This window comes from Chrysemys picta, chromosome 8 (assembly GCF_011386835.1).
Source record: "Chrysemys picta bellii isolate R12L10 chromosome 8, ASM1138683v2, whole genome shotgun sequence".
NCBI lineage: Eukaryota > Metazoa > Chordata > Testudines > Emydidae > Chrysemys > Chrysemys picta.
The window spans coordinates 268,445-292,971 of NC_088798.1; the positions used below are offsets into that span (position 1 = coordinate 268,445).

The window sequence follows — 24,527 nt, forward strand, 5'->3', positions numbered from 1 at the left end:
CTTATGGTTTGAACTTTTATTAAAGCACCTATGTAAAAGGGCTACATGGCGGGAAAAATGCTTGGTGTCTTTTTTTAGATAAGAATAAGGCAGATAAAGGGGTGTGTGGGAGATGGCTCTTGCTTAAAAACCTTGGGACTATAGGATTGGTTCAGGAAAATGAATTCTATGACACTGCTGTAGAACAACATCTGAATGGGCCGATCCAAAGGCAGTGATAACAAGCCTGAGGGGCTGTGAACCTGGAAAGTTGCCTCTTTACGCAGAAATACTTGAACCTGGAAAGTTGCCTCTTTACGCAGAAATACTTGGAAGGGTAAGAGCTCTCTCTCTGACTCAACCACGTGCTGTCTAACTTTGCCCTTTGCAAAAGGGCTTTCTTTTCCCTTTTCTTGTCCTGTTCTCGCTTTTAACCTATCTTTATATGTTTCTTTTTTATTTATCTCTTTTAAATGCTCTTTTCTTAACCTATCCTTGTATTTAATAGTTTAAATGCTTTTCTATTAACCTTCCTTTATACTTTTTACCATGTGCTTACTAAACAGTTTCCTTTATATGTTTCTCTTTTATTGAACTCTTTTTAAATGCTCTTTTCTTAACCTACCCTTATATTTAATACACCTTTTACATTTGTCGCAAAATTTTTTATTCTTTAATAACATGCCAGACTAGGCCTTTAAAATCATCTCTCCTTACTAAACCTCACCAAAAATCTCTTTTCTTTAATAACTTGCCTCTATTTGAGGTTATACTACTTACAGACATTATTCATCTTGGGCCCTCCACAGTTCCTCTGGCACCAGCTGCCTTACTGGCCGGATGAGTTTGCTTGGAGTTCAAGGGCACTAAGCTCCAGAATGAGCCTGCCACTGTACTAGAGGAAGCAGACGGGCAATGTCACCTCTTGTCATGGATGCAGACGACACGTGATAAGGAGCAGCTTGAACCCCAGGGAAGCTGGAACACGCTTTGAGAATTCTGGGCAGGGCCCTAGTTCCCCTGATAGATCAGCAGCCTGGAACTAGACCTGGGATACCTCTGCTCACAGAGACTTTCTGCTTGTGCGGCGTTCAGCTCATGCTGGAATCTGCCTCCAAGGAGACCAGCCGCCAGCATTCTGCTGAGATTCCAAAAGGAGCTGAGCCGGGCGACTGGGCCCAGAGTGTTTTCCACTTAGGGAAAGGGAAGCTTCTTTCTCGCTGTGTCTCTGATATGAGCAGCACCATTTCCTTCCTGGACTTCCGCCCCCGTCGCTGTGACTGGAACTAAAAACTAAAGGAAACCCGCCGGGGAGGGGGACCGCCTCCTCGGCCAGCTCAGTCTCTCTCCAGTCGGGCATGTCTGGGCTTTCCTGACACTGGGCAAAGTCGGGACTCACTTCAGGGCCATGAGATCCCAGGAGGTGTATCTCCTTTTCCTCCTCCTGCGCCTGACAGGTAAGTTTCCTTCCCCTGGTGGGAAACCCATGGCATCTGCACTGGTTCCCCAAAGAATTTCCAGGGGTTTGTCGATTGCACAGCCAGGGTGATCACTTTCCATAAAGTCTGCTTCGGGCCATGCAGTTGTAATGCTGCAGCTGCGCTGGGGCGGGGTCCCTGCAGGACAGGCTGGGAATGGTGACGAGGCACTGGTTACCTGCTCTGCAGGGTGCATGGTTGGAGAAATGGGGCTGAAAGGGCGGCAAGGAAAACTCCCAAGGTCTTAACAGCTGGAAAGAAGCAGTGACCAGCATGGCTCCCAAACCAACTAGCTGAGCCGGCAGGGTTCATTGTTCTCGCACCGGATCAGACCTAGCCATGTGCTGGCAGTCGCTCCCGCTCAGCCACGCAGTCACCTGCGGCCAGGGTAGATGTCGAAGGCGTTCTGGGACTGACTTGAAGGTTCATGTCTAAGAGACGGGGCAGGTTGAGACCCAGGAGAGCCAAAGGCCTGTGTCCTGCTGGGCTGTGTCTGGGCCGTGGCTCCCCACATGCTCTCTCTCCCTCTCATTCCTCCTGCACAGCTGCCATTCTGGACATTACTCTGGTCGCCAATGTGCAAAGTCCGTCTCACACCAGTTTCTACCTCTCCTGTGTGATGGGCGAGCGAGCTGTGAGCTACCTCCAGATCGAGAGGGACAATAAAATAGTGATGACTCATCCCAACACAAAGTTCCAGAACTACAGGAATCGCAGCAATGAGGTCCAAGCCAGAGGCTTTTCGGTGGCGGATCTGGTGGGGATTTTATACTGCCTGGGGAAGACCCCGATGGAGCAGGCCAGGGTGGTCTACGTGCATAACGGCCGGAATGGTAAGTGGCTGCAGGACAGCAGGCCTGCCCCAAGCGTTCCCGGAGGAGTCTGGGCGTGCGACATCAGCATGCCTGGCAATGGCTGAGCGTGCGTGTGGGCATGCAGGAGTGTACTAGCACCGGGCAGGCCAGAGTTATGCTGCCTTCTGAGGCTGTTAGCACTCAGAGGCCAGAGAATGGTATTTGAGCAGCTGAACTACTGAAGGGACCTTGGCTAAGGGCAGAGCTTCTAGTGACCAGGTCAAACCTCGTTATGTCCGCGTGGGAGTCTGGCTGTGGGCTGATTCCCAGAACGGTCTCGGAAGGACTTTGGGAAGCCCAGAGCTGCTGGGGCCATGAAAGTGGCATTGAACAGCTAGAAAAGGGACAGAGCGTGGCCTGGCCCGGCTGTTGCAAAGGAGTGTCTGTGAGTTCCTCCATTGCCTGGACTCTAGGGCTATCTCCCCATCCTGAGCTCAGGGTTCTTTTCGAGGGGCAAGGCTCAGCATGGGGCACATCACAAGCTTCTCTGCTTTGGGCAGGTCATCGGGGAGGGTGCCTGTTGGAGAGTTTGTCTTGGACCCTTTCATTTCTGTCCTGGGCAGCTTGGTCCGGGACATTTCAGCTAGTTCCCTGTTCTAGCTGGATGGCGGTTCTACATAGAGTCTTTACTGGCTTGTGGGTTTGCTCCTAGCTCCTTGGTCCCACCCTGGCCCTGTATGAATTACGGTCCTGTTACAGAACAGGAGATAAGAAATTACCCACTAAGCTGACACCACTGCAGAGGTGTCTGGGAGACTTAGGCTAGCAGCACTTGAGCCAGGGTGATAGCTACGCACCTCGTTACAATACATCCAGTGACGAGTGCCAGATTGTAGCAGAATGGAGAGATTGCAGAATGGGGCCCACCTGAGGAAATCCGGTGATTCCTTTATAAAACCAGCCAGTTTTAAATAGTAATAAAGTCCAGTTGGGGAAGGAGCTTGAGGGAGGTTCCAGGAAAGGCCAGAAGCTCAGAGCAATAAGAGGCAGTGAAAGGGGGAAGCCCAGAAAACTGCCACAATATCCATAGAGACGGCAGGGAGCCGAAGGCCCCTGAGTTGTCCGGGAAATGCTCTCCAGGCAGGCAGGGAGCCATGGGAGCAGCCCTGCTCCAGCTGGGAGGAAGCTGAGCAGTAACCCCGGAGCCAGCAGGGGGTTGTGTTTGTCAAGGACATTTTGGACTTGAGTCTGGTCAATGGTGACCCCAGAAAGGGGGAACTAAAGACTGTAACCTGGCTGGAGGGCCATGTGACCTGGCAGAAAAACCACCACAGTGCCGGAGTGACTGTCCACGCTCATGCCCTGGCCATGAGGGGAGACTGTGCAAGGACTCCCAGCCGTTCGGCTAAGTGGAGTATGGATGCAGTATGAGGCCCCAGGAGAGCAGCTCAAGTCTAAGAGGACAGACCTAGTTCTGAGACCCTCCCACCCTGCAGGGTCCCTGACCCCAGAAGTCTACGCAGCAATGAAATACCCCACGAGCCCAAGTCGGCTGGCACAGGCCAGCCATGGGGTTTTTCTTTGCTGTGTAGACATGCTCTCAGGCCCAATGCTCTTATGGTCAAAGATCTAGGAAGCTGGAAAATCTGCCTGTAAAACATCACACCTGTTACTTCTCAGCATTAGCTGCTGAGTAACCCACCTGGGCACAGCTTAGGGGAGCTGTGTACTGACACCGGAAGCATCTACGCTTTAAATTTGCTACAAGGAACAACACAGCAACTGACTAATGCTTGGGTTCCCCTTGGGATGGGGATGGCACAAGAAGCCTTCCCCCCCCCCCCCCCCCCCCGATACTTGACCCATCGCAACTGTTGCACAAGGGCTGGTCCCTATGCTCCTAAGTGCAAGGGCCAAGCAGTACTAGCCACCCCAATTGCATACATGCAGGCTGCATGCTGGTGGGCTCTGGGCAGCATGACTCTGCATTGTCCCCAACAAGGGCCAGAGCCTGAAAGGTGCTAAGCTGCCCTTAATGTTAGGTAACTAGTAACCATGAGTGTTGGATTCTCACACCCATGCTCAGACTCGTATCTTACTGCCTAGGTACTACAGTGCTGGGTATGTTTATGATAGGGGACACAGGTAGCGATGCCTGTAGTTAAGGTTGCCTGACACTTTCAATTATAAGACCCTGTTACCAGGTGCTTACAACTTTGCCAAACTTTATTCTTATTATTTGTATTGTGCTTAAGGACTCTAGTCATGGATCAGAATTCCAGTGTGCTGGGCATTGTACAAACACAGAACAGAAAGGTGGTCTCTCCCCGCAGCTAAGAGGTAAATATAGCCAGATGGCAGCCTACAAACAAAGAGGGGTGGTCAGCATGACGAGCAGCAGTCTCTGCACACTAGCAGCCTCACCATTGTTGTTTTTGTAGGCATCGTGGCTAAGGAAAGTTGTGAAGAGACATTTGAATGTGGACAATGAGGTAGCTTTGCAGATGTCTATGGGCAGCCACTCCCATGCGTATGGGGCAGCATGAGAGAAAGCACAAAGGTGTTTGAAACTGTAAGAAGTGGGCAATGGAGGCCATCACGGGCCGATCAGAGGAGAGCACTGACAACTGGAAAAATGAACGAGACTCAAGAGGAGATAGGTAGACTGGGATTGACTGTGAAGGGCCTTGAAAGTGAAGACAAAGCAGCTTATGCTGGATGCAAAAGAGGAGGAGGAGCCACTGGAGGGATTCAAAGAAAGGGGTGACATGGTCAAAGGGACAGGCTAGGAACATGATCTTTGCAGCAGCAGCATTCTGAATATGAGTGGGACAAGACTGCATTTGTCAAGGCCAGAGAGGATGTGGCAATAATCGAGATAGAAGATGAGAGTCAGGACACGGGTTTTAGCTGTGTGGATGGATAAGAAAGGGCATATCTTAGAGATGTTATGCAGAAAATTTATATATCATCTGGATGTGAGGATCTAGAGCAGTGGTGGGCAACTTGTGGCACGCAGGCCACGTGCGGCCCGTCAGAGTAATCCGCTGGCGGGCCGTAGGATAGTTTATTTACATTGACTGACTGCAGGCACAGCCGCCCACAGCTCCCAGTGGCCGGGAACGGAGAACCGCGGCCACTTGGACCGTGCCTCTGGACGGTCAATGTAAACAAACTGGCTCGCGCTCCACTAGCGGATTAGCCTGACGGGTTGTGTGCAGCCCACGGGCTGCAGGTTGCCCACCACGGAGAGAGGTCCAAGTTGAAGATGCCACTCAGGGTCCGGGCTTGTGACCGACAGGATGGTGTTATCCACAGTGATTGAGAAAGGAGGTAGTGGAGGATTTGGGTGGCAAAGATTAGGAGCTCTGTTTTAGTCAGGTTGAGCTTGAGCTGACAGCTTGCCATCCACAAGGAGGTGAGAGAGAGAGAGAGCGGCTGAGATTGTAGTTTGGGCAGAAGGAGACAGGTCTGGAGTAGATGTAGATCTGTGAGTTATCAGCATAGAGATGGTTGTTGAATTTGTGTTTGCAATGAGATTACCAAGAGATAAGGTGTGGAGGGAGAAGAGAAGGGGACCAGGGACACAGCCCTGAGGAACCTATATAGAAAGCTGGGGCAGGGGGATGAGAAGGATCCTCTAAGGACATGCTGAAAGAACCTATTAGAGAAGCAAGAGGAGAACTAAGAGAAGACAGAATCATGGAAGCCAAGGGACGACAAGATTTCAAGAAGAGCATGATCAATTGTGTCAAAGGCAGCTGACAAGTCAAGGAGGATGAGGAAGGAGTACTGATTCTGAGATTTGGCAAGGGGGAGGTCATAGAGACATTGGCAAGAGCCATTTCAGTGAAATGCAAAGGGTGGAAGTTGGACTGGAGAGGGTCTAGGATGGAGGAGAGGAACTCCAGACAGCAATTGTGGACAGCATGTTTCAGTAAGCTTTAATTTTAACCATTTGGGCTGAAATTTTGTGTGCTGGATGCCTGCCTCAAGCTGAACATTTTTTGGAAAGTTTCAGCTAAAGCAGTTCAGCTGTTTTCTGAAAATGAGATTAGGGAAAAACATGTTCTGCCCATATTAAAAATCTTGCAGTCTTTCTTTGAGAAGCTCTAGTGCTTCTATAATTTGGACCACGGACTTGAAATTTGGCTAGGAGGGAGGTAGCCTGGTGACAGGATGTGCCTGTTGCTGTACCCATGATAATTTGCCCAAATTTGGCCAAGTTATGAACCCCTGAAAACTGCAGTTTTCACACATTCAGTAGAGACTTGTTAGAGTTTAGCAGCTACATTTTCCAACGATTTTTGTCTGTACAGAGCATGCTGCAGCAGCCTCTCTCAGCTCCTACATGCTCCCTCTCAGGGATGCAGGGACTGAGCAGGATTTCCCATGCATTTGCTCCTCTTGGCCAAAGGGGGTAGTTGTGGCTCTGAGCCCAGCAACTGAGAGCAGCAAGCCTGTCTCTGCTGTGCGCTCAGGCATCATGGAGGAGAAGAGAAGAGTCATGCAGTCTGACTGGGATGCAGGGGAGTGAGGAGCTGAGCTTGAGGTTAATGAGGAGGGAAACTGGGGCAAGAAGCCAGGGCATTTGGTGGGAAATGGGTGGAGAGATAGGGCTGGCCACATAGAGGAAGACCAGTGTTGGCACAAGGAACTGAGGAGGGGAGACCAGAACTTGAATGAGGTCAGGCTGGAGGGCCAGGGGCAGAAGGGGTCAGGTTTTATTGGGGGTGGGGGGTCCACAGGGCCAGAAGTGTCTGTAACCGTTAGAGCACACACCCCTCAGAACTTGGAATAGACCCCAGGATTTCTGAGGCTCAACAGTCCTCTGCTGTCAGCACATCACTGTGAAATCCTCTGGCAAACCTCTTTCTAGAGGCTGGCCACATAGAGGATGACAGTCTTCTACTGCTGCCAGTTATTTTGTTAGCCCACATGGCACAGGACTTTGGGGTGGATTTAAAGGTTCTGACCCTCCTGATGACCTATGCGGGTTCCCATGCAAACTTAATTGTCCCCCCTTATGCATATGCATTATGATACAATCCTTCATACATGATCACATTCTACTTTTTCATAGGATCCCACTTCATTCAGTGAGTAGATCATAATTCAGTATCTTTTTTAAATCTCCTCATACAATGTGTGCCCTCATGCCTTATTTGGATACATCCCATCCAAACCCAGTACTGGATATAAAATTATTAATTTCCTCTTAGGTGTTTCTGTGGTGCTCTTGCCATAGTATTTCAATGAATTATCTTCACAACACCCCAGTGAGATGAGTTAATATTTCAATCCCCACTTTACAGATGGGAAATTGCGGCACTGAGACATTAAGGCCAAAATTGTTAGAAGTGTCTACTTGAGACACACGAGACTTGAGTTCCCAGACGTCTCTGCAGTTTTACAGCACTTTATACTTTCAAAGCACGGCTCCACTTGACTTCAGTTGCTGTTGTGAGCACTTACCATTTCTGCAAAACTGGCCCCAGGTATCTCACACTGGGCACCCAGAAAATGAGGACCACACGATTGTGACCACTTAGGTTTTAAGTAACTTGCCCAGCATCACAGGGGAACTCTGTGGCAGAGGCAGAGATACAATTCTCCAAGGCAGCATTCAGCTCCCTTACCCAGGAGACCATCCTTTCTTTTCCTGCAGTCCTCTCCCATTCACCGCACACCTTCCCACTTCTGCAACAAATGAAGCAGAACCCTGATACATCCCCAGAGCACCATCCATCCTGTGCACGGAATGAGGCAAGGGGGCTGTGGAAAAAAATAGTATATGATCAGGTAATCAAAGGCTGTATCATCATGCATACACACCGGGGGAGGCAGATAAGGCTGCACAGGCAGCCTTCATTCTGGCACTTCCTAACTTTTTAGTGGCTGACTTTGAAACTTTAATGTTCTTTTAACAATTTTTAGGATCTGTAGGTACCTAATATAGACTCCACTGGGTAACAGTGATCACTACACACTTACAGAGCTGTATTATTAGCCATACAGATTTCACAGGAAACATCAAACTGACCATTTGCTATGAAAACCAGAAAATCCCCAAGAGGACTGTGAAATCCTTTGGCCGCATGACCTGTTTGTGTTGTGCACACGGGCAGAGACGTGGGCGAGTCTGAGCCCGCAATCTCATTGCAGCAGATCAGACTGGGGGAAGTGGGTGGCCAGGCTGGTTGCCTGCCCAGGGACTCTCCTGGACTAAGGCTGTGGACCAGGCCACTAACAGCAGCTGGGGGAGATGAGAAAAGAAACTGTAGGAACAGTCTGGGAGGGGCACTTCCCTTCTGCTCTCTTAACAAAGGAAAGCTCCAGGAGGTTGAAGAGCGACGGGCTTATGGCCCTTTTGGAGCGAGTGGGTGCCCCAGCGTAAGCGCGGCCGGGCTACATTCATACTTCCACATATGCCCTGTGAACCGTCCTGCTCCCCTCTCCAGCCCATACTATGCAACAAGAAGTCCTCTGCAAACCTGCCATCACTCCCAGCCATACAACAGTGCCTCACTCCAAAGCCTTCTTAATGCCTAATCATTGTGGCCAGCAAAGCAGTCTCTGGTGGTGCCAGTGATTACCGCAAGGTGTCCAGGTACATCTGAGTGGTAGCCGTGTTAGTCTGTATCAGCAAAAACAACGAGGAGTCCTTGTGGCATCTTAGAGACTAACAAATTTATTTGGGCATAAGCTTTTGTGGGCTAAAACCCACTTCATCAGGTGCATGGAGTGAAAAAAACAGTAAGCAGAATATATATTATAGCACATGAAAAGATGGGAGTTGCCTTATCAAGTGGGGGGTCAGTGCTAACGAGCCAATTCAATTAAGGTGGAAGTGGCCTGTTCTCAACAGTTGACAAGAAGGGACCAATACCAAGGGAGGGAAAATTACTTTTGTAGTGCTAACGAGGCCAAGGCAATCAAGGTGGCTCATTTCCAACAGTTAACAAGAAGGTGTGAGTATCAGCAGAGCAGGAACAGCTCGTCTGTTAATGTTCGTTCCCGAGTGACCTTCCTGTCTTGCTGCCCCCACCTGCCTGGGTTGTGTCTCGCTTTGTACTGGTTAGTATGAGAGGGCAATTCTCCCTCCTTTGTGCTAGGCTTGTGGACACTGGGGAATCCAGACAGACAGAGGCTCTGTGTCTGTATGTCCTGCCATGTCTCCTGCTCCCCTCCTTGCCTTGCACCTCCTGCCACATGGCAGGCTGGGCCTCGAAGGGCTCAGACAGGGCAGAGACCATCACTGACAGTGTTTGACCCCTGTCTCTCTCATGCGTGGGCCTCTCTGGGGTTCTCTGCTCTTCCGGCTGTCAGGCCACGCGGTCATTGCTTGCTCATAGAGATCCCAGGGTCCAGACTCCCTGTGCCTCTAGGTGAAAATGTCGACTAGAGGCCCCAAGCAGGAGCGGTGCAGCTCCCTCCTCAGCACCGGCAAGGAGCCCACAGCCTGTGATACAGCCAGGGACAGAGGTGGCTCCCGGCCACTCTGCAGAAATCCTGTCTAGCAGGTAACTTCATTGTACTTTGGATTTCAGAATGGCCTGGAGCACAGCAGGGGGCTGGAACAATGTGTCTAGAGAGCAGTGGAACCAAACTGTAAACCCTGGATATGATGGAAACCACTTCAACCCGGGGCATGCGGCAGCGCCCCCCGTACCCATAGTTCCAGCATGTCTGGAGCACAGGGTGTGAGGAGCTCCCATCTCTACATCCCAGTGCCCAGGATATCCGAGTGCTGCTTGGCCTGGCTCTGCCCTGCTCTCAGCGACATCAGCAATAAGACTGTGCCATAGAAGGCCACCTTAACTTTTTCTTTTTTTTTGGTCCGAATGATGTCCCAGGGGTTGGCAGTTCCTCCACAGCAGCTGTCCCCTCTTGGGAAAGAGGGGTCATTGTGGACACTCAAACACCCTCCTAAGCTTTACCCTTCTTTCTCCGTTTCTCTGTAGCCCACCTGGTCCCACTGAAAGTCACCCAGACTGTGAGCATTGCGGACTCGGCCACCTTCTCTGCCAAAGTCCTTCACAAGAAGAACACAGATGTCTTATGGAAAAGAAATGGCAAGTGATCCAGTGAGCGGCTTCCCCTGGCTGGGGAAGGCAACCCTAGGGAGCAGTCCCCTCACACCCCAGCAGGAGACCCCAGGGAGCCATGCCCCCAAGAGATTAATAGCTAATAAAGGCAGAAGGGACCCCTGTGCTCAGCTACTCTGACCTCCTGTATAACACAGGCCATGAAGCTTCCCTTAGTTAATTCTGCCTGAACCAGAGCAGACCTTTCAGAAAAACATCCAACCATGACTTAAAACTTGCCAGTGATGGAAAATCCACCACAGCCCTTGGTAAATTGTTCCAGTGGTTTGTTAATTTGAGCCTTATCACCAGTCTGAATTTGTCTAGCTTCAGCTTCCAGCCATTGGCTCGTGTTAGACGTTTGGCCGCGGGAGCTCTCCTACTGCATGCTGGTTCTTATTGACTACGATCAAGTCACCCCTTAACCGTCTCTTTGATGAGCTAAGTAGATGGAGCTCCTTGAATCTACTACTAGAAGGCAGGTTTTCTAATCCTGTAATCATTCTCGTGGCTCTTCTCTGAACCCTCCCCAATTTATCAACATCCTTCTTGAATTGTGGGCACCAGAACTGGACACAGGATTCCAACAGCAGTTGCACCAGAACCAAATACAAAGGTTAAAATAACCTCTCTGCTCCTACTTGAGATTCCCCTGTTTATGCACTAGCCCTCTTGGCCACAGCCTCACACTGGAAGCTCACCGTCAGCTGATTATCCACCACGACCCCCACAGAGTCACTACTTCCCAGGATAGAGTCCCTCCCACAGCAGGAGACCCCAGTGATCCGCCCCCTTTGCCAGGCTGGGGCAGGCAACCCAACTGAAACAACCAGACTGTTGTGGATACGTAGGGCCAGGGACCCCAGAGAGCTCTGGGCCAGGTTCCAAGGTGTGCACACAGCCAGGGCACATGATCCCAGTGAGACCATCTCCCCAAACCCCTCCCCACGGGGTCGGAGTGAGTCCCTCCTCCACACATGACTGAACCCTACATTGCATGAGCTCAGGACAAGTGGCAAGTGAGCCCCCCCCACTCCAGATGCAAATGAGGCTGGGGCAGGTGCCCCTTCCCCCCCCCCCCCCCCGACTGCTCTGGAAGTACTCAAGGCAGTCGCGTTGAGCAGGATGAGCCGTGGCAGTTTCTGGTCCAGACTGTGCCATAGGCTCCAGGCACTCGCTCTGCGGTGTCTCCAGACCCCCTTCTCCTAGGTATGTTTACACTGCACTGCCTGCCAGTGTGGGGAGACAGATGCACTAGCTGTGCTCACGATAGCGCCCTAAAACCAGCAGGGGAGCCGCGCTGGAGTGGCCTGGCTGGCAGCTCAGGCTGGCTGCCTGAGCACAAACCCACCCAGTCCCCCGGGCTACGTACGTGGGCGGCTAGCCTGAGCCCCTGCCTCTGCTAGTCCTGTGAACAGAGCTAGTTTGTGCCTGTCTATCCATGCTGGGGAGCATGCACCCTGCTGCAGTGCAGACGGACCCTGAGAGACACTGCCTCCATCTGATGAGGTCCCTCCAGACAGTGCTGCCTGGGGGCTCAGACCTACCCTGGAGGGAGTGCCTCAGTAACCAGGGAGAGGAGTCAGGCTGCATGTTTGTCTGACCCCTGCCTTTTCTGGGATCCCTATCCCCCACAGACGGCCACGGGACTGGCCACCAGGGATTGGCTCATGCCTTTGCGCTCACTTTGCTGGCCTGGCCGTTCAGGAACAGTCCAGGAGAGCCCTGATGCACACCCACATCCTAGAGATGTGTCTGGGTCATCAAGCTGAAGAGGGCAGAGCCCCTCGGTGTTGCCCAGCTGCACATGGTTGGCTCTCCATAGGGGGACTAACAGGGACAGGGTTTGACTCAGGCCAGCTCCAGTGTTGGGTAACTTCAGGACCTGATGCCATTTTCCCTCGTTCCTTAATTCAGGTACCTACTACCAGACAACGGACCGGGGTGAAGTGAATGGGACGCTGTTCACCTTAACCCTACCGGATGTGGGTCTGAGTGAGAATGGGGTATACAGTGCTGCATTCATTGGGGACAGTCCCCTGACAAGTGCCTTTTACAGGCTGATTGTGAGAGGTAAGATTGCTGTGGGACCTCAGGGCTGGGTCTGGAGCCGGGCTGGGGTAGGGAACAGGGCAGGAATGCCATGTGGGGCCAGAGCCTAGGCTCCAGACATACAACAGACCCACTGGAGAAGGGGCTGGTGGGTGTGAGGGCTCAGTCTAGGCTGGGACCTGGCCCAAGAGAAATGGGGGTCTTGGATTTGGGGTCAGACAAACAGACATGGGCCCTGTTCTGGCTTTGTCTGAGCTCAGCTGTGCGCCGCGTTTGCCGCCCTCTGGCACTAGGGCCTGTACAGAATGCTGCTCTAAGTTACGCTCGGCTGTGTTGGGCCCCGTGAGGCGCCTGTAGCAGCCAGAAATGGCTGGGATACAGCAGTGCTCTTGCCGTGCTCGCCCCCTCCACGGGGAGGCGCGTGCCGTGGTCAGGACTGGAGGCGAGGAGGGCCTGGAGGGCAGCTTAGCTGTGTGGATAGAAAACAAAGGTGGAATCTAAGGAACGTTCTGGAGAGGGAAGCAGCATGGTGAACGCGTGGGTGCCAGGGAGGGAGGAATTGAAGGTGACGCCAGGTTCCAGGCCTGAGTGACACAGAGGGGGATGGTGCCAGAGAACAGGGAGCAGCGGGGCTTGGTGGGCTTAGCTTTGCCCTTTGGGGTGCCAGTGACACATTCATGCAGAGCCATGTTAACTGGGAGGGGCAGAACACGTGTGTGCCACGGGGCTGAGGTCTGTGTGCTGGGGAGACGGGCCCCTCTGGCATTTCCTGCTATCAGAATACTGGATCCCGTTGCCCTGGCCCTACCTAGCGGGCAGGCTCTGCACTCGCATTTCCTGAGGTTAGGAGTCCATCGGGCTTCAGTTCAGACTGAGCATGCAGCCGGTGCTCCCACAGGTACATGTGGCACTGCCCTAAACCCCTCTGCTTTCTCCCAGGGTGTCCAGCGAAGAAGTGGGGCCCTTCTTGTGAGAAGGACTGTCCTGACTGCCTGAATGGAGGCATCTGCCACGACAGTGTTGGGGAGTGCATCTGCCCCCCAGGTTTCATGGGCACACGCTGTGAGAAAGGTATGGACTCCACACACCCAGCCCCTGTGGGGGGAGGTGCATTCTGGAGCAGGAGTAAGCAGTCGTGGGGCATAGGTACCTCCACACTCCATAGGCCAAGGGAATAAACACCCCACTCCCTCCACTGACCCTGAGTCCCCGTCTCCCATTTTCCAGCTGCAGTAGGCACAGAGCCTTCCTCTCCCCTTTCTCTGCCGTGTGGCAGGGATGGTGACGCAGGGATGGGGACAGACCATGATGGGGATGAGCTGGCGCTGGCGCTGGGCCTTGTTGTGCAGCATGGATGGTGATGCAGGGATGGGGATGGGCTGTCTGGACCTGGACCTCCTTGGGGGATGGGGATGCGGATGCAGGGATAGGAACAAGCCAGGCTGGAGCTGGGCCTCCTTGTGTGACAGGAACAGTGATGCAGGGCTGGGGCTGACCTCAGTCTGTGACATAGGGATGGGCTCAAGGAGGTCTGTGGCTCAGCCTCTCCTAGACAATAGGGGCTGTTTGCGGTTTTGGGGGTTTGACAGATTTGTCAAATGTCTGTTGTTTGTGAGTCTCCGTGGCCTGCATGGGAGGCTGGGCCCCTCTAGCAGGATGGGGGCAGGAGCTGCTCCCCATTTCTTCCACAGAGGCAGGGAACTGCCTCAGCTGCCCCCAGGAGTGGCACTCAGCTAAGGACCGTGAAGCCTCCAGGGATCTGAGAGAACCTTCTCCTGCAAGAGGCTCTGCTAGTGCTGGGTGTGGGAGGCAGCGTGTCATCTCGGATCCCTCCGTGCTGAAGCTGGGGCTTAGATCCTGGGGCAGAGGAACTGTCCTTTTGTAAAGATGCCTTTAAAGATTCCTCCCACTGAGGGTCTGGGTTCATAGACTCATCGACTCAACGGCCATAAGGGACCATTAAATCAGCTAGTTTTATCTCCGGTCTATCACAGGCCAGAGAATTTCACCCAGTTCCCCATGTTTTGAACCCAGCAACTTGTGTCTGGTAAAGCAGTGGTCTCCAAAGTGGGGTGCCCGCACCCCAGGGGGTGCGCAAGAGGATCCTTCAGGGTGCACGGCAGGAGAAGCGCCGGCGGAGCAGCGCCGCTTCGGCAGTTCAGGCGGCTTTTTTTTTGTTTGTTTTTTTGCTTCGGCAGTTCAGGCGGGAGTCCGAGCGCCCTTCTCCCCCTCCCCACTTCGGCAAGTCGGGCAGTTTTTTTTTTTGCTTGGGGCGGCAAAAATGGTAGAGCCGGCCCTGCGGTGCAGCAGGGGGTGCATGCTCAAAAATTGTTTACTGATAGGGGTGCGCGATCAAAAAAGTTTGGAGACCACTGTGGTAAAGCAGCAATTCCAGAAAGGCAGCTGGATTGGATCTGAAGACAGCAGGAGATGGAAATCTACCACTTCCCTTGGGAGCTGGTTCCAGTGGTAAATCACCTTGATGGCTAATTTTTGGCCTTATTTCTAATTTGAATTTGTCTGGTTTCAACTTCCAGCCACTGGTTCTTGTTCTGTCCTTCTCTGCTGAAGAAGAGAGCCCTGAAGTACCTGGTATTTTCTCCTCATGAACAGACTTACACACTGTAATCAAGTCTTCTTTCTGGTAAACCGAACAGACTGAACTCTGTAAGTCTCAATGGTAAGGCATGTTCTCCAGCCCTCAATTCATATTTGTGGCTCTTCTCTGCACGCTCTCCAATGTTTCAACATCCTTTTAAAAATGTGGATGTCAGAACTGGGTGCAGTATCACCAATGACAGAGGTAAACCCCCACCCTGCTCACTATATCCCAGAATCACATTGGCCCTTTTTGCCTCACACTGGGAGCTCATGCCAAGGTGTGTGACAGAGTGCTGAGACCTGACAGGTGGGTCAGCAGTCTGATCACTGTAGCCTCAATTAGTTTTCCCAGAGACAGCTGACTGAACAATGAGCTAATCAGAAGGAGAGGATGGGGAGGTAAGGAACTAATTAGTCCTCAGCTGGCTAACGTGATAAAAGCCAGGAAGGAAGTGTTACAAGGGGGGACTGGAGTGGCTGATCTGAGCCTGGCCTGGCTCGGCTCTCTGGAGAGGGAGATCACCTTTCCTCCTAGGCCCTAGTAAAGAGAGGCAGAAAGAAGTAGGGATTGAATCCTGTGATGTTGCACTGTACTGGTGGGATTGGAAGGGTTTAGAATAAAATACAGTCTGGACACTGAGGGTGTGTCTGCACTGCAATTAAAACCCACAGCTGGCCTGTGTCAGCTGACTCAGGCTTGCAGAGCTTGGGCTAAAGGGCTGTTTAACTGTGGTGTAGACGTTTGGGCTTGGGCTGGAGCCCGGGCTCTGGGACTCCACGAAGAGGGAGAGTCACAGAGCTCAGGCTCCATTCCATGGTGCACGCAGAATATAGTGACCTCATCGTGTCTTCACCTCACAGGTGCACAATCACCATAGACCCACGGGGGAGGGTGCAGATCACCACGAGTGGTCACCATGAGTGCCCGTTGCAATGCTGGAATGGGTTCCCTAGGGAGGTGGTGGAATCTCCTTCCTTAGGGGTTTTTAAGGTCAGGCTTGACAAAGCCCTGGCTGGGATGATTTAGTTGGGAATTGGTCCTGCTTTGACCAGGGGGTTGGACTAGATGACCTCCTGAGGTTCCTTCCAACCCTGATATTCTATGCTGTAGCTAAAATGGTGGATGTATCCTTGATTGCATTAACAACAGATGGTCAAGTAGGGAGGTGATTTTTACGTCCTGTATACAGCATTAGTGAAGCTGTTACTGGATACTGTGTCCAGTTCTGGTGTCCATACTGCTAAAAGGATGTTGATAAACTGGAGAAGGTTCAGAGAAGAGCCATGAAAATGACTGAAGGATCAGAAAATGAACTATACAGTGAGAGACTCAAGGAGCTCAGTCTATTTAGTTTAACAAAGAGAAGGGCATGACTTGATCAGTCAATATGTACCTACACAAGGCAGAGAAATTGGATAATGGGGGCTCATCAATATAGCTAACAAAGGTATAACAAGATCCATTGGCTAGAACTTAAAGCTGGACAGGTTTAGACTGGAAACCAGGTGCAAATTTTTAAACAGTGAGGAGAACAACTTACGAGGGTTTTGGTGGATTCTCCATTGCTCCAAATTTTTAATCAAGCTGGGATGTTTTTCTGAGCATTATCCTCTAGTGTGAACAGGAATTAATTCAGGGCAGGTCTCTGGCCTATGCTGTGCAGGAGGTCAGACAAGCTGATCACAATGGTCCCTTCTGGCCCTATAATCTGTGACTCCTGGCCTGGGCACAGCAGACTAGGTTCTCGTAGTATCTGGCCCTACCCAAAGATCATCTGTTCATTGTCCCCTGAGTGGAGATCTCTTGTGCCAGCAAGATGGCAGAAATCCTCAGCTCTGACTTATGCTGCTCCATCTTGGAGTTTTATGCTGCAAAATGGAACTGGGGTAGAAAGTTTGCTCTGTGCAGTAGCTGGGGCTGTTTCTTATCTGGGTCCATTTGGCTTAGCCTTGTCTCTGATGCTGTCAAAGCTGCCCCTGGCTGTCGCTAAGGTCTCCTTAGCAGTTATTTCTGCCTATCCTGTCCCTGTGAGTGGTGTTTCTCTATCTCCCGCTAATACACATTTTGCTCTTACTGCTTATACCATTATATTTTACACGGGACTGAGGCTGGATTCCCACACTAGTAATGGCCAGCATCTCTGCTCTGCCTTGTGGAACTCAACAGAGTTTTGTTTTCAGCCGTGTTCCGGCACAGGGGCCTCCCCAGTTCCCTGCTGGTTTTGGTAAGTTCATTAACTGTTAGTGCACCTCTGTGCTGGCTGCGTAGCTTGTCCTGGCTGTGGTGGTGGCAGGGTCAGGCCATGTGGCAATGGAGGGCAGTGAATGGACCGGTGCTGGCTGCAGCAGAGTAGTGAGGAGAATTGTCTTGTTCTGAAGCCTGTAGGGAAGGGAGGTTTGGCCGTAACTGCCAGGAACAGTGCAACAATGACCAGGGCTGCAAGGGACTAAGCTTCTGCCTGCCGGATCCATACGGCTGTTCCTGCGCTTCTGGATGGAGTGGCTTACAGTGCAGTACAGGTACAGCCTGCTTCCCTCTCCCCTCCCCGACAGAGGCACCACCCTCAGACGGGGTTCCTCCTAGGCAGGGGGCCTGACCTCTCTATTTCAAAAGGGAGACACCCCCTGGGGCCAAGGCAACCCCCACCCACACATTTGGCTGTGGTTTTTGTCTCTTGCTGGCTCCCCTGCTGTCTGTGCAGCATTCCGGATACAAGGGCGCTCACTCGAGGACGCTGAGTACAGCTCATGTCTCCAGTTTTGCAGCCCCAGCCCATCAGCCACGCAAAGTGCCTTGGGACAGGAACTTCCACAGCTCAGCCTGCAGCAGAAAGAAGCAAACGAACCTTCTCTGCTGCTTCCCCGTCTCCTCTCATTCCCCATGTCCCTGGCCAGCCCCACAACGGATCCCTGGGGACACAGCTGGGCTGGAAGAGAATGGGGCAGGGTGCCACACATCACCACTTGGACTGAAGGGCCTGTGAGAACTGGCTCTGACACAGTATTAGTGCCTTGGGGGTCTGATTCTGTGGTTGCTGCTCACCAGTGAATTCTTGGCTCCTCCCCCCAGCCTGCCCTCTTGGACGCTATGGCGCAGACTGTGCCCTGGAGTGTCACTGCCAAAATGGAGGCACCTGCAACCGCTTCAGTGGCTGTGTTTGCCCATCAGGGTGTCATGGGGAGCGCTGCGAGAAATCAGGTACAGCTGCCCTCAGTGCAATACCTATGATCCACCTGGGGCGCGGCACTGCCAGGCAGGTTCACCCAGCCCCAGCCCCGCAGTGTCTGCAAACCGCCCATGTACTGACCATTGTAACGCTGGGGGTGCTCGAAACCTCAGGAACTGCTCCCTGCCCAATGCCGCAAAGTGCTGCTTAGAGACAGGCTAACGCAGCCCCTCCCTGGCTGGCAGTGCCCCCGGCGGGAAAGCCGCCGAAGAGCAGCTGGGTGGGACCCTGGCACTGGGTGGGAGAGCAAAGTGCTGCAGCACTGTGAGCAGGCCCATCAGATGCCAGTGCTTGGACAGGTCAGCTCCGTCAGGGGACATCACTGCCCAGCCGAGGGGCTCAGACTATGGCCCGTGGGCACTGGCTTGGGGTGTGGAGAGCTGCCTGGGCACGAGGTGCTGGCTTCTCCTGCTGCCAGCAAGGGAAGAGACCTGGGAGAGGAGCAATGAAATGGTGTCAGTGGAGAAGGGGGGCAGATCCACCAGCCGTGCTTGCTGGGACTTTCTCCTAGAGACCAGGGCGGTCACTTCTTCAGGGCATCTAAAATTGGGAAGGGGGCGGGTGGCTCTGCAGAGCTGCCTTGAGGACCTCAACGCAGAACCCTCAGCTTGGGCCAAGCCCTGGGCCTCCCAGACACCCTACAGCAGCCTCTGGCTCAGGGGCAGGGAGAGTGGTGAGCTCAGGGGGGCTGGGGCTTGCCTGCTCAGCACTGCTATTTGCCATCCCAGATCGGAGTCCCCAGATCATCAACTTGGCTGCAGAGCTGGAGTTTAACCTGGGTTCCCAGCCTGTGATCAGCTGTATGGCCACGGGCAACCCGCCCCCAGTGCGAGACAGCATCGAGTTGCGCAAGGCTGACGGGACAGTGCTCACGGTACTCGCCCCCCCTCCTCCTGCCCCATCAGGGCTCCCTGTGCCCCCCCATCTTCCCAGGGTTCCCTGTGCCCCCCCCAGTCCCGTCCCTCCAGGGGGCTCCCTGTGCTGCCCCGCAGTCCCGTCCTGCCGAGGCTCCCTGTGCTGCACCCCCCCCCAGTCCCATCCCGCCAGGGCTCCCTGTGCTGCCCCCCCCCCCGTCCTGTCCTGCTGGGGCTCCTTATTCTGCCCCCCCCAGTCCTGTCCTGCTGGGGCTCCCTGTGCCCCCCCCCATCCCACCAGGGCTCCCTGTGCTGCCCCCCACAGTCCCATCCCACCGGGGCTCTCTGTGCCCTCTGGTTCTGCCCCGCCAGGGCTTCCTGTGCTTCCCCATCCCCCAGTCCCATCCCGCCGGGGCTCCTTGTAGCCTCCCCCCACTCCGCCCAGGAGAGGCTCTCTGTGCCTCCCCTGCCCCTGCTCTCTGTGCACCCCTCCACCCTGCCAGGGCTCTGTGTGACTAGGTCCAGCTGCCCCCAGGTACCTCAGTCTCCAAGCTGGTATTTACCCCAAATCCCTAGGCCCATGCAGCCCCACCTAGTGCGCCATGGCTGCACACCTGAACGTGAGCCTGCTCGGGCCTGGATCCCGCGCAGCAGCCGTCTGCCCCACCCCAGCCATCTCTGTTCTACCCATCTGGCTGTGCTTGGTGCCTGTGGCCCTAGGAGGGGTAACTGCAGCTTCTCTCTCCCACCCAGTCGATTAAAGCCATCATGGAAACAGACAAAACCACCTCTGAGTTCCTGGTGCCAATGCTCACCGAGGCGGACACGGGCCTCTGGGAGTGCAGAGTTTCCACCAGCGGGGGACAGGACAGCCGGAGAGTCAATGTCAATGTCAAAGGTGAGCGGAGCAGGGGAGGGAACAGCTGGGATGTTGGAGAGTGTGACCTTTCTGCCAGTCCGAGTTGGCAGCAACAAGGGCCGGGTTCAATATCTAGTGATTCCTTTTCAACAATACAATGCAAAACCAGCTCGAGCCCCCACCCAGTGACCTGGGACAATTACACACCACCCCCTGGGCGCCTCTAAGAGGCTATACTTCCCCACTCGCAAGCACAGAGTCTGAGTGCAGCAAAAATGCTTAATAAAAGGAGGGGAGTAACTCAGCATTAATTTGGGAAAACACCACAAGTAGGTTCATAAATATAAACCCTGAGCAAAAGACCCACCCCCAAGTAAGTTGGGCAGTGTCCTTTTCCCCTCAGGGTCTTAAGTCCAGCAACCAAAAAGTCCCTTTAACGTGCCCGTCCCTTCACTGCACCCCACTCACTGTCCTTGGTCAGTGCAGCCCCAGAATCCAGAAGTTCAGCTATAGAATTCACCTCCCACCGTGGGTGGAAGGGGGGTAAGGAGGCACCTTACACACTCTGCTGCTTGGACAGTCGCTCGCTGCCCCACCTGCTGCACCCCTCTGCCAGCCACCCTGCTGGCCAATCCTCTCCACCAGCTGGCTACTTACCACCTTGCTGGCCACATCTCTCCACCAGCCACTCACCAAGATGTCTTCTGGGCCCACCACTTAACACAGCTCTCAGTGATTTCAGCTCTCAGTGGAGGGGACCCTCACTGCTTGTACACACTAGGCAGTCTCTTGTACCAGAAACACTGTCCCAAAGTAAATCTAATACTTAGACTTAGGTATCAGTGATTTTATCTCTACAGCATGTAGCAAGACTCTTAATTGAGTCTAAATTAGTTATTTTATTATAGAGTTGGGAGACAAGCTTAAATGATACCCATACCCCACCTCCCTCTACTCATTGGTGTTTGGAACCCATGTCCCCTGCCTAGTGAGTGCCATTCAGTTGAGGGTGAGTCCCTCCATTGCGGTATACCAGGTACAATTCTGCTGCCCTCAATTCACACAAGGATAACAACCCTTTATTATCAGAGGGGTAGCCGTGTTAGTCTGAATCTGTAAAAAGCAACAGAGGGTCCTGTGGCACCTTTGAGACTAACAGAAGTACTGGGAGCATAAGCTTTTGTGGGTAAGAACCTCACTTCTTCAGATGCAAGTAATGGAAATCTCCAGAGGCAGGTATAAATCAGTGTGGAGATAACGAGGTTAGTTCAATCAGGGAGGGTGAGGTGCTCTGCTAGCAGTTGAGGTGTGAACACCAAGGGAGGAGAAACTGCTTCTGTAGTTGGATAGCCATTCACAGTCTTTGTTTAATCCTGATCTGATGGTGTCAAATTTGCAAATGAACTGGAGCTCAGCAGTTTCTCTTTGGAGTCTGGTCCTGAAGTTTTTTTGCTGTAAGATGGCTACCTTTACATCTGCTATTGTGTGGCCAGGGAGGTTGAAGTGTTCTCCTACAGGTTTTTGTATATTGCCATTCCTGATATCTGACTTGTGTCCATTTATCCTCTTGCATAGTGACTGTCCAGTTTGGCCAATGTACATAGCAGAGGGGCATTGCTGGCATATGATGGCATATATAACATTGGTGGACGTGCAGGTGAATGAGCTGGTGATGTTGTAGCTGATCTGGTTAGGTCCTGTGATGGTGTTGCTGGTGTAGATATGTGGGCAGAGTTGGCATCAAGGTTTGTTGCATGGGTTGGTTCCTGAGTTAGAGTTGTTATGGTGCGGTGCGTGGTTGCTGGTGAGAATATGCTTAAGGTTGGCAGGTTGTCTGTGGGCGAGGGCTGGCCTGCCTCCCAAGGTCTGTGAAAGTGAGGGATCATTGCCCAGGATGGGTTGTAGATCACTGATGATGCGTTGGAGAGGTTTAAGCTGAGGACTGTAGGTGATGGCCAGTGGAGTTCTGTTGGTTTCTCTTCTGGGCCTGTCTTGTAGCAGGAGGCTTCTGGGTACACATCTGGCTCTGTTGATTTGTTTCTTTATTTCCTTGTGTGGGTATCGTAGTTTTGAGAATGCTTGGTGAAGATCTTGTAGGTGTTGGTCTCTGTCTGAGGGGTTGGAGCAGATGCGATTGTACCTCAGTGCTTGGCTGTAGACGATGGATCGTGTGGTGTGTCCGGGGTGGAAGCTGGAGGCATGAAGGTAGGCGTAGCGGTCAGTGGGTTTTCGGTGTAGGGTGGTGTTAATGTGGCCATCGCTTATTTGTACTGTGGTGTCTAGGAAGTGGACCTCCCGCGTAGATTGGTCCAGGCTGAGGTTGATGGTGGGGTGGAAGCTGTTGAAATCATGGTGGAATTCTTCCGGGGTCTCCTTCCCATGGGTCCAGATGATGAAGATGTCATCAATATAGCGTAGGTATATTTATTACTCCTGCCCCAATAACAAGGAGACTAGGGATCCAGCACCAGCCACAAGTGACCATTTGGGCAAGCAGTCCATCATGCTGAGTACCTAGGCAGGGTGGGTGGGCCCATGCAAATGAGATCAACTCCTGAAGTCCTTTTCCACAGCTCACCAGTAGATGTCAGGGGAGCTCATTCAGACTCTGCTTACAAGAGCAACTAGAGCAGTGGTTCTCAAACTTTTGTACGGGTGACCCCTTTCACATAGCAAGCCTCTGAGTGCAACCCCCCCTTATAAATTAAAAACACTTTTTTATATATTTAACACCATTATAAATGCTGGGGACAAAGCAGGGTTTAGGGTGGAGGCTGACAGCTCGCAACCCCCCCTGTAATAACCCCGTGTCCCCCTGAGGGGTCCCGACCCCCAGTTTGAGAACCCCTGAACTAGAGAGAGGTGGAGTCTCCACTGCCGAAGACATCCATCTCCCCGCAGGCCAAGGCAGGCTCCCTGGGCCTGAGCGCAGCACGGGGGAGGTCCAGGGCTGCCCTCTACTTCTGGGGAGCAATTGGCATTGTCATGGTTACAGGAACCAGCATGGTTTGCTTGTAGCTGGCCAACCCTCAGCCTGGTCTTGGCCATAGAATCTTTCCCTCTCTTGCCCCTGGATCCCCTCTGGGAACCTCAGTCACTCCGGCAATCTCATTGCTCCTGGCAGTTCAGTTCACTCCTGCGGTCCCTTGTGAGTCCAATTCCCTCTAGTCCCTGGCAACATTCCCCAGGCCTAACCACTGGTTATAATGGGGAGCCACCTTCCAGGGCCCCTGGCCCATGTCAGGTGTCAGTCTGCCCCCAGACAAGGGCGGGGTGGGAGGAAAGGACAGCCAGTCCCCCGGCCAGGCTCCCCTGGCTACTGGAGCTCACTGGCAGTCCCCAGCAGCCTCTCCTTCTGGGCAATCCCCCCACCACCACTCGCAGTAGCATTGTTGCCTTTTTAAGCTCCCCTTCTCCAGGTGAAGCAGATTCTGCACATGCCCCGAGCTGGCACTGCCGGAGTGCAGGAACCCCTGTCAGCCTCTGCATCAGTGGGATGAGGGCATGTCCCATCACGGTACTGACAGCAGAGACTCTGGGATCATGGGGTTCCCCCTAGACTACGAAGGAAAGAGGTAGTATGAAACTAGCATGGGCGATGTGCTAGGGCTGACCAGCAGGTCAGTGTGGCCAAGTGTCCATGTTAAACATTGCTTTGTTCCTTCTTCCTTCAGGGTTGTGTTGGGTTTATTGATGTTGGTTCTGTTCTTTGCCTACAGTCCCTCCAGTGCCACTGAGGCCTCCCCGGCTGCTGGCCAAGCAAAGTCGGCAGCTTGTGGTTTCCCCAGTGGATGGATTCTCTGGTGACGGCCCAGTCACCTCCATCAAACTGCTCTACAAGCCCAAGGACAACACCTCGCCTTGGTCATCCATTGTGGGTAAGGGAATCAGCTTGCAAGGGACATTTAGGGCAGGATCAAAGTCACGGGGCAACCGCTCTGCCTCTTGCCCCGCTGCCTGCAGGACTGATCCCTCGTGTCTCTCTGCCACGATGCTTTCCTCCCTGTGTTTGCTACTGCTCCGATTTTGGTGTCATGTTCAAATTTGGCCACCATTGATTTTACAACAAGGAAACTCCTTTCCCAGGGAGGCCTGAGCCAGCTGCTGCTGCTTCTGAGCTAGCATGTCAGTAAAGCCTATGGAGACCCTCCCAGGCTGAGTGAAAACCAGCAGAATCCGTTGCTGGGTAGAGATTGACAGGTGATGCCACATCATGGCGGCAGCAGTGGCTCAGACATGCCTGGCTGGACATGGGCCAAGAACCCATGGTCCAGAAACTCCAACCCTAGCCAGGGAAGGATAGGGCAGGTGAAGGCTTCGCTCGGCCAGTTCTCTCCTCGCCGTTTTCCTCAGCACTCCCATGAGGTCCCCTCCCCGGTCTCCAGCTAATCCCACTCTGCCTTGCCCTGGCTTCCACATCGCAGGGAATCTCTGCAGGGGCTTTTAGGAGAAAGCAGAGCGTGTGATGCTGCAGGGAGCGTGTTCGATCTGTGCAAGGCCGAGAGTGCAATCAGGGCTTTCCTGGGCACAGGGTGGGGCATGGCTGCCTGAGGGGTAGGCCTGGCAGCACCATGACCAGAATCCAATGTGCTGCTC

The 24,527-nt window shown here is 53.1% G+C and overlaps 1 protein-coding gene across 5 annotated transcripts in view; it reads left to right on the plus strand.

Moving 5' to 3' along the window:
- The first annotated feature begins 232 nt into the window (after positions 1 to 232).
- TIE1 (tyrosine kinase with immunoglobulin like and EGF like domains 1) overlaps positions 233 to 24,527 on the plus strand; it is a 40,366-nt gene continuing 16,071 nt past the window's right edge. For 2 of the 5 annotated variants that reach the window (XM_005307103.5, XM_024103882.3), the window contains exons 1-11: positions 233 to 316; positions 789 to 1,436; positions 2,003 to 2,290; positions 10,216 to 10,326; positions 12,256 to 12,411; positions 13,330 to 13,461; positions 17,371 to 17,511; positions 18,062 to 18,190; positions 18,947 to 19,092; positions 19,826 to 19,970; positions 23,651 to 23,809. In XM_005307103.5, the coding sequence (XP_005307160.1) occupies positions 1,388 to 1,436; positions 2,003 to 2,290; positions 10,216 to 10,326; positions 12,256 to 12,411; positions 13,330 to 13,461; positions 17,371 to 17,511; positions 18,062 to 18,190; positions 18,947 to 19,092; positions 19,826 to 19,970; positions 23,651 to 23,809 (1,456 nt within the window). In that variant the 5' untranslated portion in view covers positions 233 to 316; positions 789 to 1,387. Of the gene's footprint in view, positions 317 to 788; positions 1,437 to 2,002; positions 2,291 to 4,506; positions 4,592 to 10,215; positions 10,327 to 12,255; positions 12,412 to 13,329; positions 13,462 to 17,370; positions 17,512 to 18,061; positions 18,191 to 18,946; positions 19,093 to 19,825; positions 19,971 to 23,650; positions 23,810 to 24,527 lie in introns of those variants that run through there. The other 3 variants (XM_065553659.1, XM_065553661.1, XM_065553660.1) reach the window with 3 other exon arrangements.